Genomic DNA, 23642 nt, shown 5'->3' with positions numbered 1-23642 from the left:
ATGCAACTTGTGCTAGAACATGTGGAAAATGGAAAAAAAAATTCAGAATCGCTGTATTAAAAATCGCTTTTTAAATTTGTAGTGATGGGTTAATTGTGTAATTAGTTTAACCATTTGTAAGTTTAACCCAATGCAAAGCAGTCCAGTGCACTTTGAAACAAAGGACAAAGGTTATGTTGCTCTCAAATACATTTAAATGAAATACAACTTAATTTCAGACTTCCTTGTTCATACCAAAATGTCTTCCAGCACAGCAACAGGAAAGTTAGACTATTAGAACAGAAAAGTTACAGAAGATGCAATGATTATTACTTATTTTTTATATTCCCCTATGCAGACTCACTATGTGATATCTGAAGGTCAGTCTGATCTGGATGTCAAACAAAACTCTTCGCTCTCCAGCGAGGTACAGGTCGGCGTTTCCCAGCCACCAGCCCACACGGATACCTTGGAATCGCAAACGAGCAGTCAGCAGCAAACCACCCAGTACATAATCACTACAACCACCAACGGGAATGGCGGCAGTGAAGTGCACATCGCTAAACCAAGAACTTTCTCAGCAGAACACGAATGAAGAAGCCTTGTGGTGTCATTTGCTTGTACTTCTAACCTGCCCTGAAGGCCCAGAGATATGGGCATCCTGGAGCTCAATATGTTTTAAAAGTATATGCTCACTTATCTTCAACTAAAATCTTGGAGCTCTTGTTAATGCTTTAAGAGGGTTTAGGTCCCCAGTGACCACGAAGAAGTACCCTCAGAATCCTTCTGGGATACTATTTTATGCAGCTTTTAACAAAAAGGACAAGAGGAGCAGTGAAACCTCTTCTTGCTCTGGACTTTATTTTTGGCATGTCTGCTGACCCTTATTTTTCCTTTTTGGAAGTGTCTCCAGTAAACAACTTCTTATTTCAATCATATGGGAAAAAGCTTGCCTAACAGAAGGCTAACTGGCAGATGATGTTGTGTGTATATTTTTAATAGGAGCCGTTAAACAGGAGGACATCATGTAAATTGCCAGAATACGGCAGAACTGCTTCCTGTGTCTTTGTTTCAGCAGCCAAGGTGAAAGGGAATGTACCAGCTCAGTGCGAGCAGACTGCCTGGAGAAAAAGAGCAGCAGCAGCAAAGCGGTGGCTCCTTGCGTACGTGGGTGGGGATGGATAAAACGATGAAGCTGTGAAGATGTGCCGAAGCAGTCCATTAAATTATTTTTTTTTTTTCCAGCCCTCAAACTGTTTACATGCTGTCTGCCCTGCCCTATTTTACCAAGCCGTTCCAGAAAGAAGGAAAAGTGCAGTCTTAAGCCCGGGTTGTGCGGAACAAACTGATTGAAATCATAGTGGCACATAAGGGTAGTAGGGAGCCACTGTCATCTCTTTTCCCTTCCAGTATTTGCAGGGAAAATGGCCTTTTTGCCTGTAAACAAAAAAGGCTCAGCATAGCCTGCATAGCTAGCAGCTTCTGCTGTGACCGAAAGATCGTTGTGCCAGGAGAAAATGAGGGTACAGGAGCACACCTCTGAAGAGGCAGGGTAGTTATCTCTGTTGCCACCTCAAAGGGGACATATTTTTCTCCTCAAAGACTGGATGGAGAGTTGGTTACTCTGATTTTTCCAAATAACCTTGTTAAAATGCACTGTAATTCCTTTGGACAGTTCCATAACATGACCAGCCATGGACTCAGGAAACACACAAGAAACATGCTAGTGGACCACTATTTATGGGACACAGAAAGCCATCTGTGAGGGTTGCCTGCTTTGGTGGACCTGGTCTATGTACAGAATTCACGTTATCTTTAGGGACCAGGAGAAAGGGAAAGAGAAGGTTTATCTTTTAAGGCAGTGTATTCCTCCCCCCCCCCCGCGCCCCCCCCCCCCTTACATAATTCTCCTTCACAGTTCTTGTTGGTTGGTTATTTAATGCATTGTGGTATTTGCAAGAATATGACTACAGCTCCATTGACTCCTGATGGGATATACTGTGTATGTCTAAACCTCCATTAACTGCCTGAAAACTCCTCCCAGAATGTCTGTGCATAATAGGATACATTTATTTATAAAACAAAAGCAAAGAAGGATGTTTTGTCTTAATGGCTGTTGAGTCTGAAGAGCTGAGAGAGGGGGTTTTTTTGATTCATTTTCTCTTGGGCCGCACTGAGTGTGAATGTGGGACTCTTGTGTAAGTACTCCCACAGATTTAGATGAGGATTACCTGTGCGAGTCAGCACTACGGCTGTTTACAGGTTGTGGTATCAGGCGGTATGCAGTTAAAGCTCTTAAGATGTGAGAGAACTTCACGCTCAGACTAGACGAGAGAAAGTCTGGTTCCTTACGGGCAAAGTCTTGTAGCAGGTATTGCTTTGGTAATTAACATATCTGTTAATATGGCGTGGACATGGTTACTGTGCGTGGTAAAATAAATCGGATTGAAAACACTGGCTAGCTCAGAACTGTTCTGAGGTAGCTTTCGAGTGACTTGCCAAAACGTGGATTAATTTGTTCCTGGGATTTTGCTTCTCTTGCTGTACCACCGTAGTGGGGCATTAATGAGATTGGTGAAGTTAATGAGGACCAGAGCTCCAATTTAGTCAAGCGCAGTGATGAGTGTCTTCAAATTCAGTGCATTTGGGAGCCCATCGATTTCAGCAGCGTGGCCAAGCGACTGCAGTTCCCACTAATTCGTTTGGAGTCGTGTCGCTGAGGGCTTCTGAGTTACAGCGTTGGGTGTTGCAATGATGTCGGTGTGGGAGAAGAGAAGGGAGATTTTGTCTTGGCTTTCTTGAGGCTGCTAGATGATGTAATAACGAGTCAGAAATAGGGTGAGTAGTAGGAAAATGGGAGGCTTGGAAATGGGATATTCCAGGCGGATACTGCCCTACAGGAACAATTTTAAAGTCTTAAAAGGTCTATTGTCTTTGTAGATGAACATCAAACTTGTTCCCCTTAATGATACTGCAGATGTGGGGTTTCAATATTCTGCTCTATTCACCTTTGTTGGAAAGGATCACAGACTGAGGACAATTGTAGCAGTTACTTAGAGCTGAAGACTACAACGTGCTCCAGAAAACAATTTTAAAACGGCCTCTTTGAACTCAGTCTTCCCTGTCAAAGTTTCTACTCTGTCCCACAGCAGCAGCAGTGTCCTTGGTACCCGCATTAAGTGATTCATGGTGTCCAAAGTTAAACGAATGCCTTGTTGTAAAAGAAGCATCCCTGGAAGTTATCGTGAATTTTCCTTCCAAAGTAAGGAGCTACAGTCATTGCACAAGTGGCAGGGTCTGCTTTTAGAAAGACAATGACAAAAAAAAAAAGACAACCGTTTGCATGGATTTTTTTTTCAGTTTCTGCAGTGCAGAAGGTATAGGATTTATTATTATTTTTAGACCAGAACTACCCAAAGATCTACCGCTGAAGTCATGTCCCACAGGAGTTTAGCTCTGGAGTCTGCCTGGTTGTCAGCAGGGGCCGTGTTTTGCTTGCAGACGGGGCCCCGCTGCAGCCTCCTGGGAGGCCTAATGCTGTTCCTTGCAGGTGTTTGGAGTCCGATTTGGCATTTTCCTGCAGGGAAAAAAAAAAAAAAAAAACCACAAAAAAAACACAAAAAAACAAAACGAGAAAAAACCAAAACCCAAGCCCCCTGAACTTGCACCTCTCGGACTGCTCGGGCTGTTTTGCTCTGCCCCTTCTCTTATTTAATTGTGTATGTTTGTTGTACATTCAGTGACTGTTATCGTGTTCATAGTCTCGTGCAACCTGGCAGGTGTTAAAAAAAAAAAAAAACAAACAAAAAAAACCCAAACCACACAACGAAATTAATAAATCTTTTTTCTTTTTCTTTCTTTTTTTTTTTTTTTTTTTTTTTTTTTTAACGCTAGTACTGCCCCTTCCCTTCACGGGGTGGGGGGCCAGGGGCCTGGGCCAGTGGCATGGGGCTTGTCGCGAAGGGTTCGGTAGCGACGAGGAGAAAACCAGCGTCTCCTCCTCCTCCTCTTCTTCATCCTCTTCGTCCTCCTCCCGCCCGCCGCTTCCCTGCCACCCTCCTCCTCCTCCTCCTCCTCCTCCTCCTCCCCCCCTCCCGCCGCCTCAGGGCCAGGCGGGTTCCCCGGCTTCCCTCAGGCGAGAGGCGCAACGCGCAGGCGCTACGGGGGAAGCGGCCAACGCGCAGGCGCCCCGAACGGCCGCCGCCTTCCGCCTTCCGGTGCGGGCAGCGTGCGGGGGGCTTCCCGCCCCCGCTGGCCGCCGGGGCTCTGTGGGGAGCGGCCCGGGGCCGCGGGGCCGCCCGTCGCCTCAGCGGGGAGCGGCCGGGCGGTGGTGGGTCGGTGGCTTCCCCGGCTTCCCGCCTTCGCAGCCGGCGGCGGATCTCCGGCGCTGCGGAGCGGGGGTCTCGGGGTGCCTTCAGCCTCGGCGCACCGGGGGAGCGGTGGAGACGCCGGTGTCAGGCCCAGAGGCGGCGTAGCGGGTATGAAATGCGTGGGTTTTTTGGTGGTTTTTTTTTTTTTTCCTGCGGTTTCCTACTGCCCGACCCTGTTTTAAGTTCGGTTTGTGTTTTTTCGGTTTGGTTTCCCCCCACACCACCTCCTGTTAACTTATTCCGCGTGGTTCGTGCGTTTTCCCCTCAGCCTATTGCTGCGCAAGCTGTTCCCGACTGCGCCGGAGGGGAGTGGGGGGCTCTTGGCCCAGTCGTAGCTGCGGATTCAGCCTGAGAGAAATCCTCCCTTAGACCTGCGGTTCGGTTTTTAAATCCGCTTTCAGGATTTAGGTGTAGTTTTTCATGGTATTTAGCTCTGTCGACACCAGCTCCTGCAGGCGGGAAGCAAAGTGAAATGGGTCGGCTGTACCTTCCACTCTGCTTGTATTGGGACACGGTACACGCTGCCTGGAAGAGCGTTCCTCTGTTGGCGCGACTCGTGTTGCAGTTGAACCGTCAATTAACACCGCAATATCTTACGTATCTCATGGCCCGATTCCCTAGCTTGCGTTTAAACTTCATCAAACGCGGCTTCTTGGTCATTCGTTAGCTGGGGACGTAGCCGGCTGTGAGATTTTCGGTTGTTGAAGGCTTTGCTGCTGTTCAGGAGCGGGACAGGGTGAAGAATGGATTCTCTGGATCACATGCTCACGGACCCCCTGGAGCTGGGACCCTGCGGGGAAGGAAATGTCACACGCATCATGGAGGACTGCATGCTGGGTACCACCAGGGTTAGTCTGCCCGAGGACCTTCTGGAGGATGTGAGTAGCGCTCAGATACTGTACCTTTTCGGAGCCTTGGTAAACAGCACGTTTAACTCCCTTTGTGGGGCTTACAGAGCAAACGGAAAAGAGGGGAAATGTTTCCGACTGTCCTGGAAAAGGTGTCAAAAAGGGCTTTGGTTAATCTCAGGAAAACTTTTAAAATTGTTCTGTTACGTGTTTTTTTTCTAGATGGTAACGTCTCTTATTTTGAAAGCATCTGTGAGACAGTTTTGTTTGATACAAGTTTTGAATTTATTTTCTTGTTGCTAGTAGTATCGTTAATTTCCTCACCTTTCCTCTTTACTCTCTATTGTTTTCTGCATTTGGTGAGACGCTGTCTCGTGACTCGTGTTATTTAACCACAGAAAGCCTTAAGGGCTAGAAAATTGTCAAGGACGCGGGATGCATTTTCTTCGCTATTGTTTTTTGCTTTCTTTAGCCTGAGATCTTCTTTGAAGTTGTCAGCTTGTCTACGTGGCAGGAGGTCCTGACAGATGCGCAGCAAGACCACCTAAAAAAATTCCTGCCTCACTTTCCTGAAAACAACCGAGAGCATCAGAACAAACTCATCTCTGCATTATTCAGTGGTGAAAACTTCCGTTTTGGAAATCCACTGCACATCGCCCAGAAACTCTTCCGGGGTCAGTGAGCGTAATAAACTTCTGTGTATTTTCGGGGTTAAGTTCTGAAGTAGTAGTTGATGAGAACTGAAGTGTTTTGTATCTCTTTCTTAAAGATGGACACTTTAATCCTGAAGTTGTGAAATACCGGCAGCTCTGTTTCAAGTCCCAGTACAAACGCTACCTGAGTTCTCAGCAGCAGTACTTCTACCGACTGCTGAAGCAGATCCTCGCTTCCCGCAATGTGAGTGTCTTTGGGGCACGGTCATCTCTTTCTTGTGTTCCGTAAGGAATAGGTTGTCTTTACAACAAAGCGTCTTGGTATTTGTGCGTTCACAATTCTTGAAGGTCTTTCCTTTAATGCATGCTGTGTTTTTGGTTTTCCAGTGGCCCTTAGAATGTGAAAACTCTAGAAACATTGTTATGTTTGCAAATTCCAGATTTTGAAACTCTCATAGCTCTCATTTGTGTATAGTGTCTTTTTTCCATGCCCACCTTGTCCCCCACCCACTCCCTGCATTTGCCCCTTTACACCTTACTGTCCTATTAACAAGTCATTCTGCCTTCATCTACCATTTCTGTCATTCTGAAGCAAGCAAGGTTGCTAAATATCGAGTTGTTTGAATTCCCCAGCTTCACTGGGGACTGGTATAGGGTAGATGCAAAACTCTGATTCTGTTGCCTGTAAATCCCTGATGAAGTCCTCCTCTGTGGATACTGTTGTCAGCTAATTGCTGCCAACTGAAATGTGTTCGTTGTAAATACTTGCTCGCTTATCATTTCATTATGCTTAGGTGTTGAAACACGCAGGATGTACGGATGAAGATGAAAGTCTGTCTGTCTAAAACGCCCCACAGTGATGAATATGGAACTGTGTAGGCAGTTATTTCCTCTGTAGCCATAAGGGGTAAAATGTTTTCTCCAAAAGAGGGAGTGTTCCATGTCTGTGTTACGTATTTGGCATGGAAACTGCACAAGTGGATCTCAGACCAATGGTTAGGGGTTAGGTTCTTCTCAACAGTCCACGTAAAATGACAGTGAGGTATTATTGTGTGTGCAGATGAAGGTGCAGAGATTTTGCCTTGCTTTTTCCCCCCCCTTTAAATGGTGGTCTAAAATGCTGGTTTTAAAATCTTGTATGTGGCAGATACTGACACTTTGTAAGGGTTACCTTATAAAGAACTGAGGTGCTTACCACACCAACTCCACATTAAACTTGCTGAAAGTACGTGAGTTGAGCTTATCTGTTCTAGCTTACAACACCGTAGCCGAGAGAGCTAATGTCACACATATCTCATCTTCCAGCACTTGCTGGATTTAGCTAGGAAAGGAGGCCCTGATATGACGCTAAGGAGAAAGCACTTCTCACCGACGTATGACATGGAAGAACGAGACAGACGGACGCATCGGCGCTACTTGAAGATTCTGAGGGAAGTGAAAGAGGAGTGTGGAGATACTACCTTGTCTTCTGATGAAGAAGGTAATGCCCTGGACTGAACTAAAGACTTGAGGCGTGAATGGAGAAAGACAAAGTTTTGATGTGGGGACAGTATCTTTGATAGAAGAACGAAAACTGGACTCCAGTTTTATCGGCTGTGATCTAACGAACATGGCGTAATAGAGTTACGTAGATTGGTGCTAGGTCTTGCAGAAATAAACATATTTATTTATTTTAGATCTAAGCTCCTGGCCTCCAAGTTCTCCAGCACGTTGTCCAAGTCCACCAGTTCCCCTGAGAGTGATCCCCACATTGTCAACCTTGGACATGAAAACAGCAGGTGAGAACCAAACTAGGGGTCGATATGGATTTAGGGGTGAGAATTACTTTGAGACCCTGCAAGAAATCAGTTTGAAAATCTGTTGTTTGATGGGAAATCTTGTAATGCTTCATTTTTGGAGTCTCCCAAACAGTTGGCTCTTCTCCCAGTTTATTTAATCTTTTTTCTCCTTGGTAGGCTAGTATTTTAACACAAGGGTCTACAGTTTGTGTAATACTACCAATTTATCTTGTTATATTTTGCCTTTAATGGTTGAAGCATTAGCATAGTCCAGTTCAAAATATTTTGGGGTGTGTGTACCAAGGGAATCCCTCCTCAGGTTACTGTAATCAGGTTGGCAAACCCTTCATGCAGCACGGCTGGTTCTCACTTCTTTACACTTCCATACTTGCATCAGCAATGAAATTGGATGACCCAAGGAAGAAAGTATTGAAACAAATTGGTTGATTAAAAGAATGGAATTCAGATAAGGAAAATCTAGTTACTCAAATTTGGAGATTGTTGGAAGTGGGAATGGATAGAAAATGGCATTCTAAGAAGCCTGTAAAGTAGCAATAACGGAAAACTACGCAAATAATCTCTGAATGTTTTTTTTGTTGCAGACAAGATAGAACTTGGGGAAAGTGATTTGAAGATGATGTTGAAGAAGCACCACGAGAAACGAAAACGTCAGCCTGTAAGATGTCAAGAATTCTGCGGGGTGGAAATAAATTTTATCTGTTAGTCTTCTACCTGTTAGCCATAAAGTTCAGGGTACTTCTGGGTGACAAAATGATTGCTGCTTTTTTTTGCGTGCAGCCACCTTTCAGCCCTTTATTGTAACCTGTATTTAATTGTCGGCGTCTGTAGGCAACTCCTGTTTATGCTTATCTGTTTAGGAGGACTTTGTAATTTTAGTGATGCATTCTGGAGGGACAAAACTTTGGATTTCAGGGTTAGAAGACTTTTCCCGACTTTTATTGCAGTAAATAACTTTATAAACTGATCCCGGATAAGTTTGGGGCATTTCAGTACTTGGGTTATCTTCTGTACCTTTGTGGCTATCTTAACACTTTGTCCTTCCCTGATTTTAATTTCCATCCTGTTGTCCTGTGTAGGACCACCCCGATCTAGTGACGACAGACGTGACTCTGGAGGACATTATGACTCGAGTAAATGCTGGCAGGAAAGGTTCTTTAGCAGGTCAGTGGTTTGGACACGGTAGTCATGCACTGCATGAATACAGGGTATCCTGTGTGTGTGAAAAGCTGAGGAGGAAGGTGGTCTCGATAGGTTGTTGTATCCTTTTGCTTTTCACATAGCTGGCTAACCACTCTGGGGTTGTGAGCTGTTCCGTTTCAGTTGCTCACAGACGACTCCAGTTTGCACTGAAGGTGCTTCCAACTAGTTGAGGAAAGTTAGTTTGTATCCCTGCTCTAAGCAGTTACCTTTGCCCTTCTCATTTCATACACATTGGTTTGGAAATTAGAGGTTTTCTATTAAAACAGAGTGTGCTAAAGGGAAAAATAAAGAATCACGGGAATGGCTGGGAGGATGGAATGAACTGATGGTGAATTGGTGCACACTACCCATGTTTCTGAATATATGTTTAAATATATAGTTAGATTCTCAATGAAATGTGGTAGGAAATTTTTTCTTATTATTCTTCTTCCCTTTAATCATATATAAAGCCTTATTTGACCTTGCAACCCTTAAGAAAAAGGTGAAGGAAAAGGAAGATAAGAAGAAAAAAAAGCTGAAGATTATTAAATCTGAGGTGGAAGATTTGGCTGACTCTCTTAGCAATGCAGATGGAATCCCACCAATGTCTCAGGATCCATCCCCCATCCCTCTGTCGTCTGTCAAGGAGGAGTAAGTGCTTCAGAGGGCCCTGAACGCTTTGCATGGATGGAGAGAGGAACAGATGTTGCAGCTCAGATTTTTGTGGGGCTTTTGCAGGCTTTGGTTTTGTGCAGCTTGGGATGTGTGAAATGTGTGGTGTTCGTCTTTGTATATGAAGGTAAATATTCATTTAGGGAACTTAACTCTGCTTGTGTTCTCTTTCATTTGAAGACCTCTTGAAGAGATGAAGCCATGCCTTGGAATAAATGAAATATCTTCCAGCTTCTTTTTCCTTCTATTGGAGATACTGTTTCTGGAAGGACCTGCTACTCTTTCTGTGGTAAGGAGCTGCCCACTTACCTAGGAATCTCTGCAGAAAGCAAAATTAGGGGACGGGAGTTTATAGCTATGTAACAGTGATTTTTTTCCACAGTTGCCCTGCTGTAAATTATATTAAGATGTAGATTACATATTAAAAAATGAAACCCTTTGGGAGTGCGTACCACAATTGGTTTTTAACACGTTTCATAAATTCAGTCAGTTGAATCTGTAAGTCTTTCCATACCTGTGCTTTAGATGATGGTTTGATATATTCTATGTATTAAGGCCAGAGACGGTGGGAAAGTTTTTTGCCCTTTTTGGTATCTGTTCTCTGAAATACCATCTGATGGTTACTTGAAGAAGTCAGGGAATTCTTTTAATGTATATAAAACCTTTTTTTCCTCTGGATATGTTTAGCTGGTTTGTTTTCTTCTTTATTAAAATGGCCATAGTTTAAAGCGCAAGATCTTTAATAGAATGGGTTTTTTTTCCTCTTCAGCTTGAAGATAAAGTTCTAGATTGGCAATCTTCTCCTGCCAGTGCACTAAATAACTGGTTCTCCTTTGCCCCTAACTGGTCTGAACTGGTTTTACCCGCCTTGCAGTATTTGACAGGTGACAGCAGAGGTAAGAATGGCTGTTAAAAATGCTAATGATGCTGGTACCTCAGTTCTAATCAGTGCTGGTTTATATTACAGCTCAAATCGAATTTTAATTCGTCACAGCAGTAAATCATTGTATTGTTGAGAGCGTTTCTACTATAGGCCTACGTTTCTTGATTGTGGTAGACATGTTTTGCATGTGGATAGTAGATAAGACCCAGCTTGATTCCCGAGTATGTGAAAATGTGCGTGAGATTGCCTCTAGACAGGCAGTTTCTTCTGTTTGGATCATGTGCTTCAGGCGGGATGTTTGAAGCCGGAAGAAATTAGTCTCTCCCTGGTGCGAAGACATTGTGGTTGTCTTCGGAGATAATAACAAATAAACTAGATGATGCCCCGAGCATTCCACTGGAAACATGAAGGTGGCCTAACTTTGACCTGGGGCTTAGACCAGCTAAGCTTCAGACGTTTCTTTCAAACTAGATTATTCTGTGGTTCTCATTTACTTAGTGGGGAGTTTTAAAGGGAGAGACAGTGTAAATTGTAGTGGCCTTTGCAACATGGACACTTAATGTTCTTCCTAATGCTGCTGAATACTGTAAATCCCAAGTTTGCTTCCCAGGAGCCCAGGAATAGTCACTGTACAGTAACAGTTCCTGGTGCTTCACAGCATGAACAGGATGTCACCTGACAGCCTGTAGATGGAAGACTCGTTATCCTGTTCTGTTCTGTTGTTGTGCTTGCACTGTTTCTCTGAGACGCTTACCTTCCCTTTGAGCAAGTATAAATTTAGAGATGCACTTACATAATCACTTGAAATGCTTTATCTGTCATTATGAGTCTAACTCAACAGCTTGCATTACAACAGTAGGATTTGGGGGGTTGGACGATTGCATGATGTCTCTGACATGCACATTTTTCATTGTAGATGTTCCTTCCAGCTTCTCGCCTTTTGTCGAATTCAAGGAAAAAACTCAGCAGTGGAAATTGCTTGGTGAGTTGCTTGTGCTCTTCTATGATTTCTGCTGGAGTATGGGTTGGTTGCTTTCTCCAGAACTTTACTTTCCAGCTTGCTGCAGCCCAGAGAGAAAGACAAGCGGAGCTGTTAATTCATTTGTTATGCCTTTTCTTTTAGCTGAGTGAAGATGTGTTTTACCTTCTAGGTTTTTCACAAGACTTCAGTATCAGCAGCAGGCAGAGAATAAGTGAGCAAAAGCACTGGGCTTTATTTCTTTATGTTGCTGAGCTAACCGTGTTTATGTGTCCCTTCAAATCTGTCTGAACACTTTCATAGTTTCCCTTCTGTAGAGCGTACCTGCAGACTGATTATTAGTTATGACAATAATAAATGAATTAAGCTGCTCTGTGGAGCAAACTGATACTATTCTAATTTTTAAAAGCGGGAACCAAAGAGTAAATTGATAATCAATGTGCCCAGTCTCGTACTGACTGAATTACAGATGTCTCGTGTTTATGTTCTTTCATTTAGATAGTAGGCAGAATTTTCCATTCTTAACTATAGTGATTCTTATTTGCAGGCTTAAACTGTCAGAGATTTAGAGTCAGGAGGCTATTCCTCTGTTCCCTTTCACAGTCTTTGGTGGAGGTTATGCAGGCATGTGTTTCTGCTCATGGATTCAGTGACTGGGGTTACTTTGGAGAGTGGGAGCCATCTTCAAGTATCAGGTGGATGTGTCTCAAACAGTACCTTGCTTGCTGTGCCAGGAGTTGAAGCCTCATCCTTTGTACCAACAGAGGAGGATAACTAGGTTTCAGCACTTTTCTAAGCCTGGATGTGTTCAAGTGTTGAAATTGGAGCATCTGTGAAGTGTGGAAGATGCCTTGTGACTGGTGATGCATAGAGGGGGGAAGGGAGCAGGAGATGACTGGGAAGTACAAGCAGCTGGCTTCATAACAAATAAAGGACTTCTCTTTCTTATTTTTCCTGATTTTTTGGACTAGGTTCTTGCCAAGATCACGAGAAGGAATTGGCAGCACTGTTTCAGCTCTGGTTGGAGACCAAAGACCAGACTTTTTTCAAAGTGAGTCAGAAAAAAATCACCTTCTAGCAGCACAAAACCTGACTGAGTTATATATCCAGCACTGATGTTTCTCTGGTTTTTGATAGGAAAATGAGGACAGCTCAGATGCCACAACACCAATTCCCAGAGTGTAAGTATATAATACTGCTTGAAAGCTTTAGCAGTGTGTGCTAAAGCTATGAAGTTTGGTCCTTGCGCCCCTGGATCCGAATGGCTGGTTGCTTAAAATGAAAAGATGTTGCATTATGGGGCAGGAGGGAACTTGATAGTCTGATTTTATAAACACAGTAACTAGACTTCACAAAGTCAACTGATTTTCTTCAAGTTCATGTATATTATGAGAGTAAACCTGTAATCTATCTTATGTCCTGTAATGAGATTATTTACAGTCCTTGCTTACCTTCAGGTAGTGCATAGAGCATATTTTAAGATCCCTGCAGGACTTAGTTATATTGTCATAAATGCTTTCAGAATTTGTTCAGAAGAATTTGCAGAAAGGGTGAGATGACTACTTCTTTGGGATGTTCTTTGGGATTGTTGTGGGCTTGTTGTTGTTCAGAACTGATGGTGACCTTTGTTTCAGAAGGACTGACTATGTAGTCCGACCTAGCACTGGAGAGGAGAAACGTGTGTTTCAGGAGCAGGTAAGAAGAGAATCATCTTAATTTTAAACGCACACGTCGAAATAGTTGGCCACTAAAACAAGAGAATTTGCATGGGATGGCAGTTTTATACCCTGCACAAGCTTTGCTAATGTCAAGAATTAGTATGTTTCTTCTGCCTTGAAGCAGGTATCTTGGCCTTGCATAAAACTTGCTAACAATATAGCCTAGCTGCTTATGTCAAAAGCACCTGTATTTCCAATGGGTATTGGGCAAAATTAATTGAAATTGATAGTGCCAACCTTTCTGTCTCCTCTGCCATCCCCCAGCACATGAGGATGACTTGTCTCTATATTTCTGGGGGCATGTATGAGTACAAGCAGAAGACAAGTGGCAATAAGGGCACCCATACACTTCGTTATCTTGTCTGTAGTAGACGCAAGTGCGTATTAGAGGGTAAACACACGATAACTATTCTTCTCCCTGGATACATGTGCTGTGTGCGTGGTAGAATATCCAGGTTAAATTTTGGAAATCTCTCTTTTGCTAGATTAGAGGAGGAAGAAAGGGCTTGTTGTTGCTGGGGGAAGGGATGTTTGCTGGGCAGAAGGTATATTTCTGGCACCTCTCTAGTCTGTGCAGCTGCTTAACGATTAACCTAATGTATGGCACCTGCACACTTTGGTTAGGTGGTGGTTTATATTCTGCTTGAAGTAGTTCGTGCTTGTCTTGATCCAAAATAAGTTTGTACAGCAGTCTTTGAGGCTCTAATTTAAAAAAAAAAACTTCTTCTGGAGAATGATAATAACTTATATTATGACATAAATGTAGAACAAGCTTTAAGACTTTGCACTATATGTTTCCTGCTAAATGCAGTCCTCTTTGTTTCCAAATACAGGAACGCTACCGTTACAGTCAGCCCCACAAAGCTTTCACCTTCCGTATGCATGGCTTTGAGTCAGTTGTTGGCCCTGTGAAGGGGGTGTTTGACAAGGAAACCTCATTAAACAAAGCCCGAGAGCATTCTCTCCTGCGCTCAGACAGACCAGCATATGTCACCATCTTGTCCCTCGGTAAGGTGATGGCCAAAAAAATTTTTTTAAGAAAGAAAAAGGTTCCCCTGACCCCCCAAACAGTGACTTTAGCAATCGACATTATAAAGGAAAGAGGTGGGCAGACTGGGATGACATAAGTGGAGAAGAAATAAATTATATGGAATAGAAGTGATGAAATGCTGGGAGCAGGAGTAACTAGAAAAGAAGGCATCAGTGTGTTGCTGTTGATCTGAGAGAAAATGGGAAATAGAGAGGAAAGTCCATGGGGCTGCCTGAAGCTAAGGCTCAAATAACTGGAAAACAAAGAGTGGTGGTTTCAGTACACTGCGGTAAAGTTGGGACATTGCAAAGTCATTCTGGGGTTCAGTGCTGTTCCCCAATGTCATCACTCCTAGCACAAAGCCAGCACAGTTGAGGTACTTTAAAATGGTCCTTTATAATCTCTGCTCCTATCTTTGAGGGATCACGGGGACTAGTGAGCAAGTAGGCGCTGTGAGAATGGGGCTGAGCGTGCAATACCGAAATGTATCTGCTGAAGTACTTGAATACAGCTGCCTGGTTACAGCTGGAAGTTTAAGCTCTGATTTTGTATTTCAGTTCGTGATGCTGCTGCTCGCCTTCCTAATGGAGAAGGAACTCGTGCTGAAATCTGTGAGCTGCTTAAAGATTCCCAGTTCCTAGCTCCCGATGTCACAAGCGCTCAAGTAAGTTGGATGTCATGTCTGGCCTCAAACAGATTCTCCTAAAAATACACCGAGCAGACTTGGGCAGTATTCAGTGACTAAGGCCCAATAATTTTTATGCTGCTTTGATTAGCAAAAGGGAGCTATGTACTGCTCTGGTGAGCTGCTGCAAATCTGCGCTGAACTCTGGATGATGAAAAAAGAGCTAGAAAAGCCACAGAAGTAACACTGTGTCATATAGCTGCTCACATTTTAGATTCAAACTCAGTCAGTTTTCAGAGCTTTCAGCTTTGGTGGAAGCTCCATGTAATCCAAGGTGGCAAACAGCATTCTGTGCTGCAACATCTGCTCTCAGTCAGTTCTTATTCAAATGAAGATTGCTAGCAGCTTACTCAGGTTTTGTGCCACATAGGATTATTTTTCTATTCATGACCTTTGCCTAGCCGAACCAGGGACATCTAGTAATTCGGTGAATTCTGAACTTTCAGGTTAATACTGTTGTTAGCGGTGCTTTGGATCGATTACATTATGAGAAAGATCCCTGTGTGAAATACGATATTGGACGCAAGTTGTGGATCTACCTGCACCGGGACAGGAGTGAGGAAGAGTTTGGTAAGCCTGGCTTGGTGATATCTTAAGAATTGAAAATGTTTATAGAACTCTTGAGCTTCTTTAGTCCAGCTGGATAATGAACGTTAATTTGTCAGTCTAGCATTTTCCTCTAGTCAGTTTGCTAATGTTAGCCCATTAGCGCTTAAATCCAGTCTTGCAGAGCAGTGTGTCAGTTTGACGTATTTGTTTGAAAAATAGTATCCTGTGTACAAGAACTGCATATGTACACGTACGTTCACAGCTTCTTATGTGTCTTTGTTTCAGCCTTTTTGGCAAATTTTACTTGGTATTTTTCTTTGCATTATTACATGTGTGGTGGGTTGACCCTGGCTGGATGCCAGGTGCCCACCAAAGCCGCTCTGTCACTCCCCCCTCCTCAGCTGGACAGGGGGGCAGAAAATATAACAAAAGGCTCGTGGGTCCAGATAAGGACAGTTTAATAAAGTGATAGCAAAGGTCGCGCACGAAAGCAAAGAAAAACAAATGATGTTATTCTCTACTTCCCATCAGCAGGCGATGTCTGGCCACTTCCTGGGAAGCAGGGCTTCAGTACGCATAGTGGTTGCTCCTGAAGACAAAAATGCCCCCCTTCCGTCTCCCTTTACTTAGCTTTTATATCTGAGCTGACGTCGTATGGTATGGAATATCTGTTTGGTTAGTTTAGGTCAGCTGTCCTGGTTATGTCTCCTCCCAAGATCTTGCCCTGCCCCAGCCTGCCATTGGGAGGGGTGGTGTGGGGGGGTGGGCAAAAATGTTGGAGACACAGCCTTGATGCTGTGCCAGCACTGCTCAGCAGTAGCCAAAACAGTCGTGTGTTATCAATACCTTTCTGGCTACTGATGCAGAGCACAGCGCTATGAGGGCTGCTATGGGGAGTATTAACTCCATCTCAGCCAGACCCAATACAACATGACTCTGTGCATTTGATTTCTTGTCTGAAGATGAACTTACAGTTCTTGATTGACCTCTTTCTTAACTCATGTTTGCTCGTGTTCAGGAACTCTAACCATTAATTTGTATTTGCAGAACGGATTCACCAGGCTCAAGCTGCTGCAGCAAAGGCCAAGAAAGCCCTTCAGCAGAAGCCAAAACCTCCGGCTAAAATGGTAAATTTCTTTGCACAGGTTTGCACAGATGCTTTTGGGATTGGGAAGGAGGTACAGGCTTAATTCAATCCATAGATTCTGCATCCATAGTGGCTGATGAAAATTATCACATATTTAAGTTATCAATTCATTATGTATATGATGAATGTCAGTGTTGGTCTCGCACCAGCGCACAAAATGAAGAGGAAAAGAGGGAACTTTTGCTCCTCCCAGCTTCCACTGTTATCCTTGTTGATCTCGGCAGAAAGGTCAATGGAATTCATTTGTGCTTCTTGTCTTGGGGATGGTCTTTCAGATCTAGTTTTGAGGTTAATCTGTAGTAGAGTGTGTGGAACACGTCTGCTGCTCTCCCCCTTGCTGTGCTGAAGCTGTCAGGGTTTGGTGTCATCTTTGTTGTTGATGTTACTGATATAAAATATCTCCAAAGTAGTTGCTGTTGGCAGATTAACCAAGGTGGAAATCTGCATGTTATGAATGTTTGTCACAGCTGAGATGCATTTTTACTTGAGAGCAGGAGCAGCCAAACACCAGCCTGCTTGTGGCTGCAGTTGAGGAAGGCAGTCAGTCATCTGGGATTTCAGGATTTAGCACCAGGGCATCATTCATAACCGTACAGAACTCAACTTGAAATGCTCAGCCCGCTCTCTAGCATGCAGCAATCAAACCCAGTTTTTGTGAAGACCTTCATGCTTGACGTGGTTTCTTTGCAGAAGTCTAGTAGCAAGGAGACATCTGTGAAAGCACTCCCCAGCAGCACATCAGAGCCCAGTCAGCTGAGCCTTAGTGACTCCAGCATGCCACCAACCCCCGTGACTCCTGTGACACCAACTGCACCAGCATTACCAGCAACACCTATTTCACCCCCACCAGTGTCTGTGGTTAGCAAGAGTGTATCTAGTGCTGGATCGGAGCCAGCAAAACCCAGCCAAAGGTACTTCTTCTGTCTCGTACATCACTTGTGAATGTTACTGGTACTTTCTCAGTCATTTCTTACACCTTTGCTGGCCTACTGGCTTTTACCTTTTCCGTAGCGTTCTTCTGGTATCATCCCCTACCATGCCACAGCTCGGGACGTTGCTTTCCACAGCCCAGAGTTCACAGACACAGCCGGGGCCACAGCCACCTCCCACCCGGGTGGTAAGTCATACCACCTCCTCAGGACTGCCACAGGTCCGGGTGGTCACTGCCCAGTCCAGCCTGCCAGCTGTGTCTCAGCAAGCCCCAGTGGTAAGCCAGCAGCAGCAACCTACGTCAGTGCCTCAGATCCGCGTTCCAGCTACAGCCACGCAAACCAAAGTGCTCCCTCAGGTGAGTTTGGCTGCATGGAAATGGTGGAGTAGCTCTGACTTCTAATCTGACTTCTTTTAGTATTTCGGTATGGTGCGCAGGGATTGCTTGCTCACTCGGAACATGCAGTCACTGCAGGGCAGGAGCATAGAAACAGTTGTGCATAAATAACACTGTTCAGTGCTCCTTTTTTCCTCCCTATTGCCTATTTATGTGGCACCATTAAATTGTGCACTACAGTAAAAAGTCCACAGATCTTGCAAGCTAAGGCACGAGACAAAAGAGTAATTGTTAGTATTGCGATAGTCTGCTCATAGGCTGCCTCCGTGTCTTTCTGTAGACTGTGATGACTCTGCCGGTAAAAGCTCAAACCAGCCCAGTGCAGGTGCAAAGACCAGGAAGCTCCATGACGGGACAGACGGGCATCACTGTGACAGCACTGTCTGCAGCTCCCAGTCCGGCTGTAAAGCCGGTAACCAGCTCTCCGGGCAGTTCTGCCACAAGCACGTCCTCCACCACTGTCATCCAGAATGTAGCTGGCCAGAATATCATCAAGCAGGTGAGAGAGAGAGGGAGAGACAAGGAATTGGGCTCCACGACCCAGTTGTTTCCTGTTTGTTGTGACAGATGTGATACACAGATGTGAAAAGATCGTGAAAACTGTAGTGAGACGTAATGCTGTATGAGTTATTGACCGTACAGATTCACGGAGTTGCTGGTTTGGTGTACTTGAGTCCCGTTTTCGTGTACAGGTAAAAGATATGTTAGTCCAACATTGACCGTCTCCAGGTGTTGATCTCATTTACATTCATCTTGTTTGAAAAAGCAGCTCCACAAGTATTTCATATGGTTTTGGGAATGCCATCTGATACGCAACCAAAACTCTTTTTCAGCAGCGTACTGAGTGCTGGCATCACGCCACTTCAATTCTGATGGGAGCGAACATCCTGTTGGGAAGTTTTACTTTGACTGTGCCTTGGACTGTATCCTGGTTTGATGCAGCCGTTTCTCTGATCTCTTCCAGGTGGCTATTACAGGCCAACTCGGCATGAAGACCCAGCCTGGAAGTGGCATCCCACTCACCGCGACCAATTTTCGGATCCAAGGAAAGGATGTGTTGCGCCTACCCCCGTCCTCTATTACCACAGATGCGAAGGGACAGACTGTGCTGCGTATCACCCCGGACATGATGGCCACCCTGGCCAAATCTCAAGTCACTACTGTTAAACTAACTCAGGACCTATTCACAGCAGCTGCGGGAAGCAGCGCTAGCGGGAAAGGCATCTCTGCAACTTTGCACGTGACATCCAACCCTGTCCAGACTGCTGATTCTCCGGCCAAGACTAGCACGGCCACTTCTGCTTCTTCCAGCCCAGCTGGAAGCACAGTGGTTAAAGTGACTCCTGACGTAAAGACTGCAGAGCCAACAAGCTCCGCTTTCCGACTGATGCCTGCTCTGGGCATGACTGTGGCAGATCAGAAGAGCAAAGCCATAACTACGGTAGCATCCACTGAGGCCAAGCCAGCTGCTACTATAAGAATCGTGCAGGGGCTGGGGGTGATGCCGCCCAAAGCTGGGCAGACTATTACGGTAGCTACTCATGCTAAGCAAGTGCCCTCTTCCTCAGCAGTGAGCGTGCCCGGCACAGTCCATACCTCAGCTGTCTCTTTACCAACCATGAGTGCCACAGTGTCGAAAGCGGTCGCTGTGGCCTCGGGAGCTGCTGGGACTCCCATAACTATAGGTACAGGAGCCACTGCTGTGCGGCAGGTACCCGTCAGCACCACAGTAGTATCTACATCCCAGGCAGTAAGTAATGCTAACCTTTTTCTGGAGGTGGGTGAGAAAGGGGAATGCTGAAATATACTGATGGTTCATGTCTGAAAACTTCTCTTTACATCCACAAGGGCTCATATTAAGTACTGTAGAATGTGGGTCTGCAACTAATTTCATCGTGTTGGAATTGTAGCTAAATGCTGAATGACCAGAAAAGAGTCAGATATGTCTTGTCTTACCTCCTCTTGCGAGTGAATGAAATAAAATTTGCTTATCTAAAGTCCTACCTTGTGCAGCTCAGCGTCTTGCCCCACACCTCTGAAATAATTTCCCTTGGAATGGTGTCAGAACCAGAAGTGCTTGTTACTTGTATTAACTTTTTTACCGATTTCCCCGTTTAATGCAATTTTAATGCCCAAAGCTGAAGGCACCATAAGCTGTATTGTGAAAGTTGCATAAGCTAATTGACATTACGGTAGTTTCCTAAGGATAAAAATCGTGGACGGATACAATGATCCGTCCCAGAGAAATACTGTGGTGCAAAGATGATGCGGGTTTTCGTGGCTTGGGCAGCTGTGAAGTGAATGAGTTGGAGGTGAATTTTAATGAGCCTGAAATGGAGCACAGATTTCATCAGCAAAACTGCTGCTGGTTTCTACTCCTAGGACTCCTAAAAAGCAAGCTGAGTGGTAATTGTGTGTTGTTGAGCAGTTTCTCTGCTGAACTCCCCGCAGCTCCTCACGTATTCTTCAACTTCTCTAGGGTAAACTACCAGCACGAATAACAGTGCCTCTGTCAGTGATCAGCCAGCCAGTGAAAGGCAAGAGTGTGGTGACTGCCCCCATCATCAAGGGCAACCTCGGGGCCAAGTGAGTACTTTGCATCTGGTAGTTTTGCTTGAGAAATAGGCTGAGGAAGGTCTGTGTTCAATAGGTTGCTGGGGAGTTAGCAAGCAGAGGGTGGAATAGACCTGCAGTCTGTTAATAGGTCCTTTAGCTGCAAGAAACTGAATGAATATGGTGTCTGGCAATGAGAATATAGCCTTTTCTTTAGGTGCCCTGAGATGTAGGTTCTAGCAAATACACTGAAGAAAAAACGTTCTTTGCCTTGAAACCAGCTATTAGATTAGTTCTGTGTGTTTGAGCAAGAATGAACCTGGTGACGTACCTAAAAATGTATGTAATCTGAAGCCATCTCTCCATTAAAGAAACTAGGGAAGTGTTAACTGCCTCAGCGAAAATTCCTCTGGCGTTGAGATATTGAAGTCTTTTTGTTTATTCTTCCATGAATTCTGGTGGTGTCTCCCTTAGTTAATATTTCAAGACAGAACACTGTGTGCTCGGCTATTTTCTGCATTCCGTGAGAAGCGTTCAGGTCTGATCAGGCTAACCCAGTGATGTGCATGGCCCCGAATTAGAGGGTTGAATTCGTGTGATAAAGTAATTCTCTGTCATAGTGATAAATGTTGACATAAACTTGTAACTTGTGTATTTGCCAGTTTTGTGGGGAAAAAAACCCCCGCTACTTAAAATCATTAGTAAATTAGGTAAGTAACTTCAATCTCCTAGCAACTGAAGAAAAACTTGTGAGTCTGAAAGACGTAGCCTGCTGTGCTGTTTACTAACCTTTCACCAATTCTCTTTCCTTAGCATCAGTGGATTAGGTAGAAATATCATCCTGACTACGATGCCAGCAGGGACAAAACTGATCGCTGGGAACAAGCCAGTGAGTTTTCTGACGGCACAGCAACTGCAGCAGCTGCAGCAGCAAGGCCAGGCCACGCAGGTAATGGCACCTAGAATGGTAATATTATTTGCTTTTTTATGACTTGACATCTCCGTGAGGACTTTACACCTGATACATGGGGTTCCATAAAAAGTACAGGTACACAGCTTGGCTGTAGTGTCTGCATTAAGCACATGCAGTGCATCATCTTCTTTACCTTCCCTCCATCCACATACGGTTTTTAGATGTTTTTGAAGCACCAACAGTATAATGAATGTAAACCCAAAAATCCTGTCAGGAAATGTTCCCAACTGCTTGAAGTATTGTTTCTATACGCTTGGCTTTTTTTGGAGTGTTTTGTACAATGGCTTCTGCAGATCACCCTTTCTTGAAGAAGTCACATGGCTTGTTTGCATATCCATCTTTCTGTCTGGAAACTCGGTGTTCTGTAATTCCAGAGAATTAATCTGCATTGGGAGCTGCTAGTAACAAGTCTGTAGACGTGAAGTATCCAATGGATCCAAGTCCTCCTTCTGAAAACTTGTAAAAGCAGCTGACGTGTAGGTTTTTATTCAAAGTAGTTTTTAGGTATCCCACATGAACAGTGGGCGGAGTGATCTTCTCGTGACAGATTCTGTTCTTGATGTGTTTTGGTGCTTGGTCTCGTTCATATAACTGAATTTTTGTTGGCGGCAGAAACAGATAATTTACCAGTGCTTCAGAGTGGAATGCAAGTGCAATGTGTCCCCAGGTTGTTGTTGACAAGAGTTATTTTTCTTTCCATTTCAAACAGGTGCGAATTCAAACAGTACCAGCCTCCCATCTCCAGCAAGGAACAGTGTCTGGCTCTACTAAGGCAGTTTCCACTGTGGTTGTGACAACAGCTCCATCTCCAAAACAGACTCAAGATCAGCTATGAACACTGGTTTGCAAATGGATCGCTCTCCAAGAACTTCCCTGAGTCCGTGGTCATCCTCCATCCAACCGCCCAAGACTACCTAACCGCAGTCATGGCTAGGGACTGGACTCGATTCTGTCACGTTGCTTGTCTGGAGTCAGCATTGTGATGTCTAGGTAGAAATTCCACAGCAACAGATGCTGTAGCTACAAAACAAAATGTTTCAGTCCACATGTGTAAAGCCAAGTTCTGTGGCATTGATCATTTAAGAAAGGTCTTCCTTTTCTTTGTTCTGTTCCCATCGGAAGGGCTTTTTAATATCATTTCTGTGCATTTTGGGTTGCAGACAAAGCAGTTGATCTTGGGTCTTCCTTAACCAGGGAAACCTGCTTGGAAGGGGTAGTTCATGCAAAGTCATGAGGAAGATGCCTCCTTTTGCTGGAGTCTAGCTGTCACTACTTTCATATAGGTGACTTAGGATGGTGGCTCAGACACCAGAGTTTGTTTGTAACATAGCCTCGAAGTAGATCCCTAACACATTCAGTGTACTATTTATAGACTTTTTAAATACCTCTCTCCTATCTCTGAGCTCAAACTTCTTTTGAACAGATACCACTTCCATGTCAAATTTCTGTCAAAGGCAGGATGAGAGTCAAGACGGTTTTTGCTGTAAAAAGCTAGTAACCACAGGGAAGAGTGAGAAGCGGAGGAGATGCTGGAAGCCGTCGTGTGAACAAGCCAGTCAGCAAATGGGAATATACTGAAAAGCAGAAAGAAAGTGTTCACCAGAAGGATCCTCTAGTTTTCCTCAACAAATAAACTTTTTTATCATTCAAAAAAGACTATAGCTTGTTTTAAAGGTTTGGAATATGTTTTCAAATATACCCAAACTGTAGTCTCTTGGACTCAGAAGAAATATTTTAACCCATGATCCCAGCCTTTAGTTTTGGTTTTACCTTTGCAATTTTATCTCTCTGTGTAAATTGGTTTGAATTTTGCACATACCGGAGGTGGATTCGTGGCTGTTCTGACGTGACCTTGAAGCTTTCTCGGAATGAGATCAGAAGACGTGTCGGACCAGGAGAAGAATAAAAGTGCAGAAAGCCTTACAAATCTCTCTGCCATCTCCTTTCAGTTTTGTACAGCTTGTTGTTTTGTGTACAATGATTGTCTAGTTTGCCAAGGGCTAATAGATTGTCCATCTTCTTTGTAAGATGGTTCTTTTTAACCTGGTTTCTCTTGTAGTCTCTTTTTTTTTTTAAATACATGGTTTGCTCCGAGTTATACATTATCAAATATAATCTATTTAAAGAACCAAGTCTTACAGTTCAGCGCTCTCCAGTGCTGGCTGAGCTGCAGAGCTGGAGCTCTGTGTGTTACTGTTCAGAACCGCTGCACCTGAGCGGAGCAGGCAGTTTTGCTGGGCTTCAGGCTGGGTGCGTCGGTCTTTCTATACAATCGCTAACCTACTTCAGGGTGGGTTG

General features: G+C 44.3%; 2 protein-coding genes across 6 annotated transcripts in view; both read left to right on the top strand.

The window, feature by feature from the left end:
• The window catches only part of PRDM10 (PR/SET domain 10), a 45758-nt gene extending 42444 nt beyond the window's left edge, over nt 1-3314 (top strand). For all 4 annotated transcript variants that reach the window (XM_049801562.1, XM_049801563.1, XM_049801564.1 and 1 more), the window contains one exon: nt 338-3314. In XM_049801562.1, coding sequence (XP_049657519.1) covers nt 338-574 — 237 coding nt within the window. In that variant the 3' untranslated portion in view covers nt 575-3314. The remainder of the gene's footprint in view (nt 1-337) is intronic.
• Nucleotides 3315-4228: 914 nt separating this feature from the next.
• On the top strand, nt 4229-23386 carry NFRKB (nuclear factor related to kappaB binding protein). Of its 2 annotated transcripts, none has more exons than XM_049800264.1 (26): nt 4229-4457; nt 5074-5227; nt 5670-5871; nt 5967-6094; nt 7156-7330; nt 7527-7628; nt 8231-8304; nt 8726-8810; nt 9299-9479; nt 9681-9789; nt 10270-10396; nt 11300-11365; nt 12334-12413; nt 12500-12543; nt 13000-13057; nt 13914-14088; nt 14668-14774; nt 15242-15365; nt 16392-16471; nt 17182-17402; nt 17503-17779; nt 18099-18317; nt 18783-19568; nt 20298-20404; nt 21185-21320; nt 22054-23386. In XM_049800264.1, exons 2-26 carry the CDS (start codon nt 5093-5095, stop codon nt 22177-22179), a joined length of 3924 nt encoding a protein of 1307 aa, XP_049656221.1. In that variant the 5' UTR covers nt 4229-4457; nt 5074-5092; the 3' UTR covers nt 22180-23386. The 2 variants fall into 2 exon arrangements, with proteins under 2 accessions (XP_049656221.1, XP_049656220.1); XM_049800263.1 differs by having other exon boundaries at nt 12997-13057.
• The last annotated feature ends 256 nt before the right edge of the window (nt 23387-23642 follow it).

Source organism: Accipiter gentilis, chromosome 5 (genome assembly GCF_929443795.1).
Source record: "Accipiter gentilis chromosome 5, bAccGen1.1, whole genome shotgun sequence".
Lineage (NCBI taxonomy): Eukaryota > Metazoa > Chordata > Aves > Accipitriformes > Accipitridae > Astur > Astur gentilis.
This window is presented reverse-complemented; position numbering and strand designations above follow the sequence as displayed.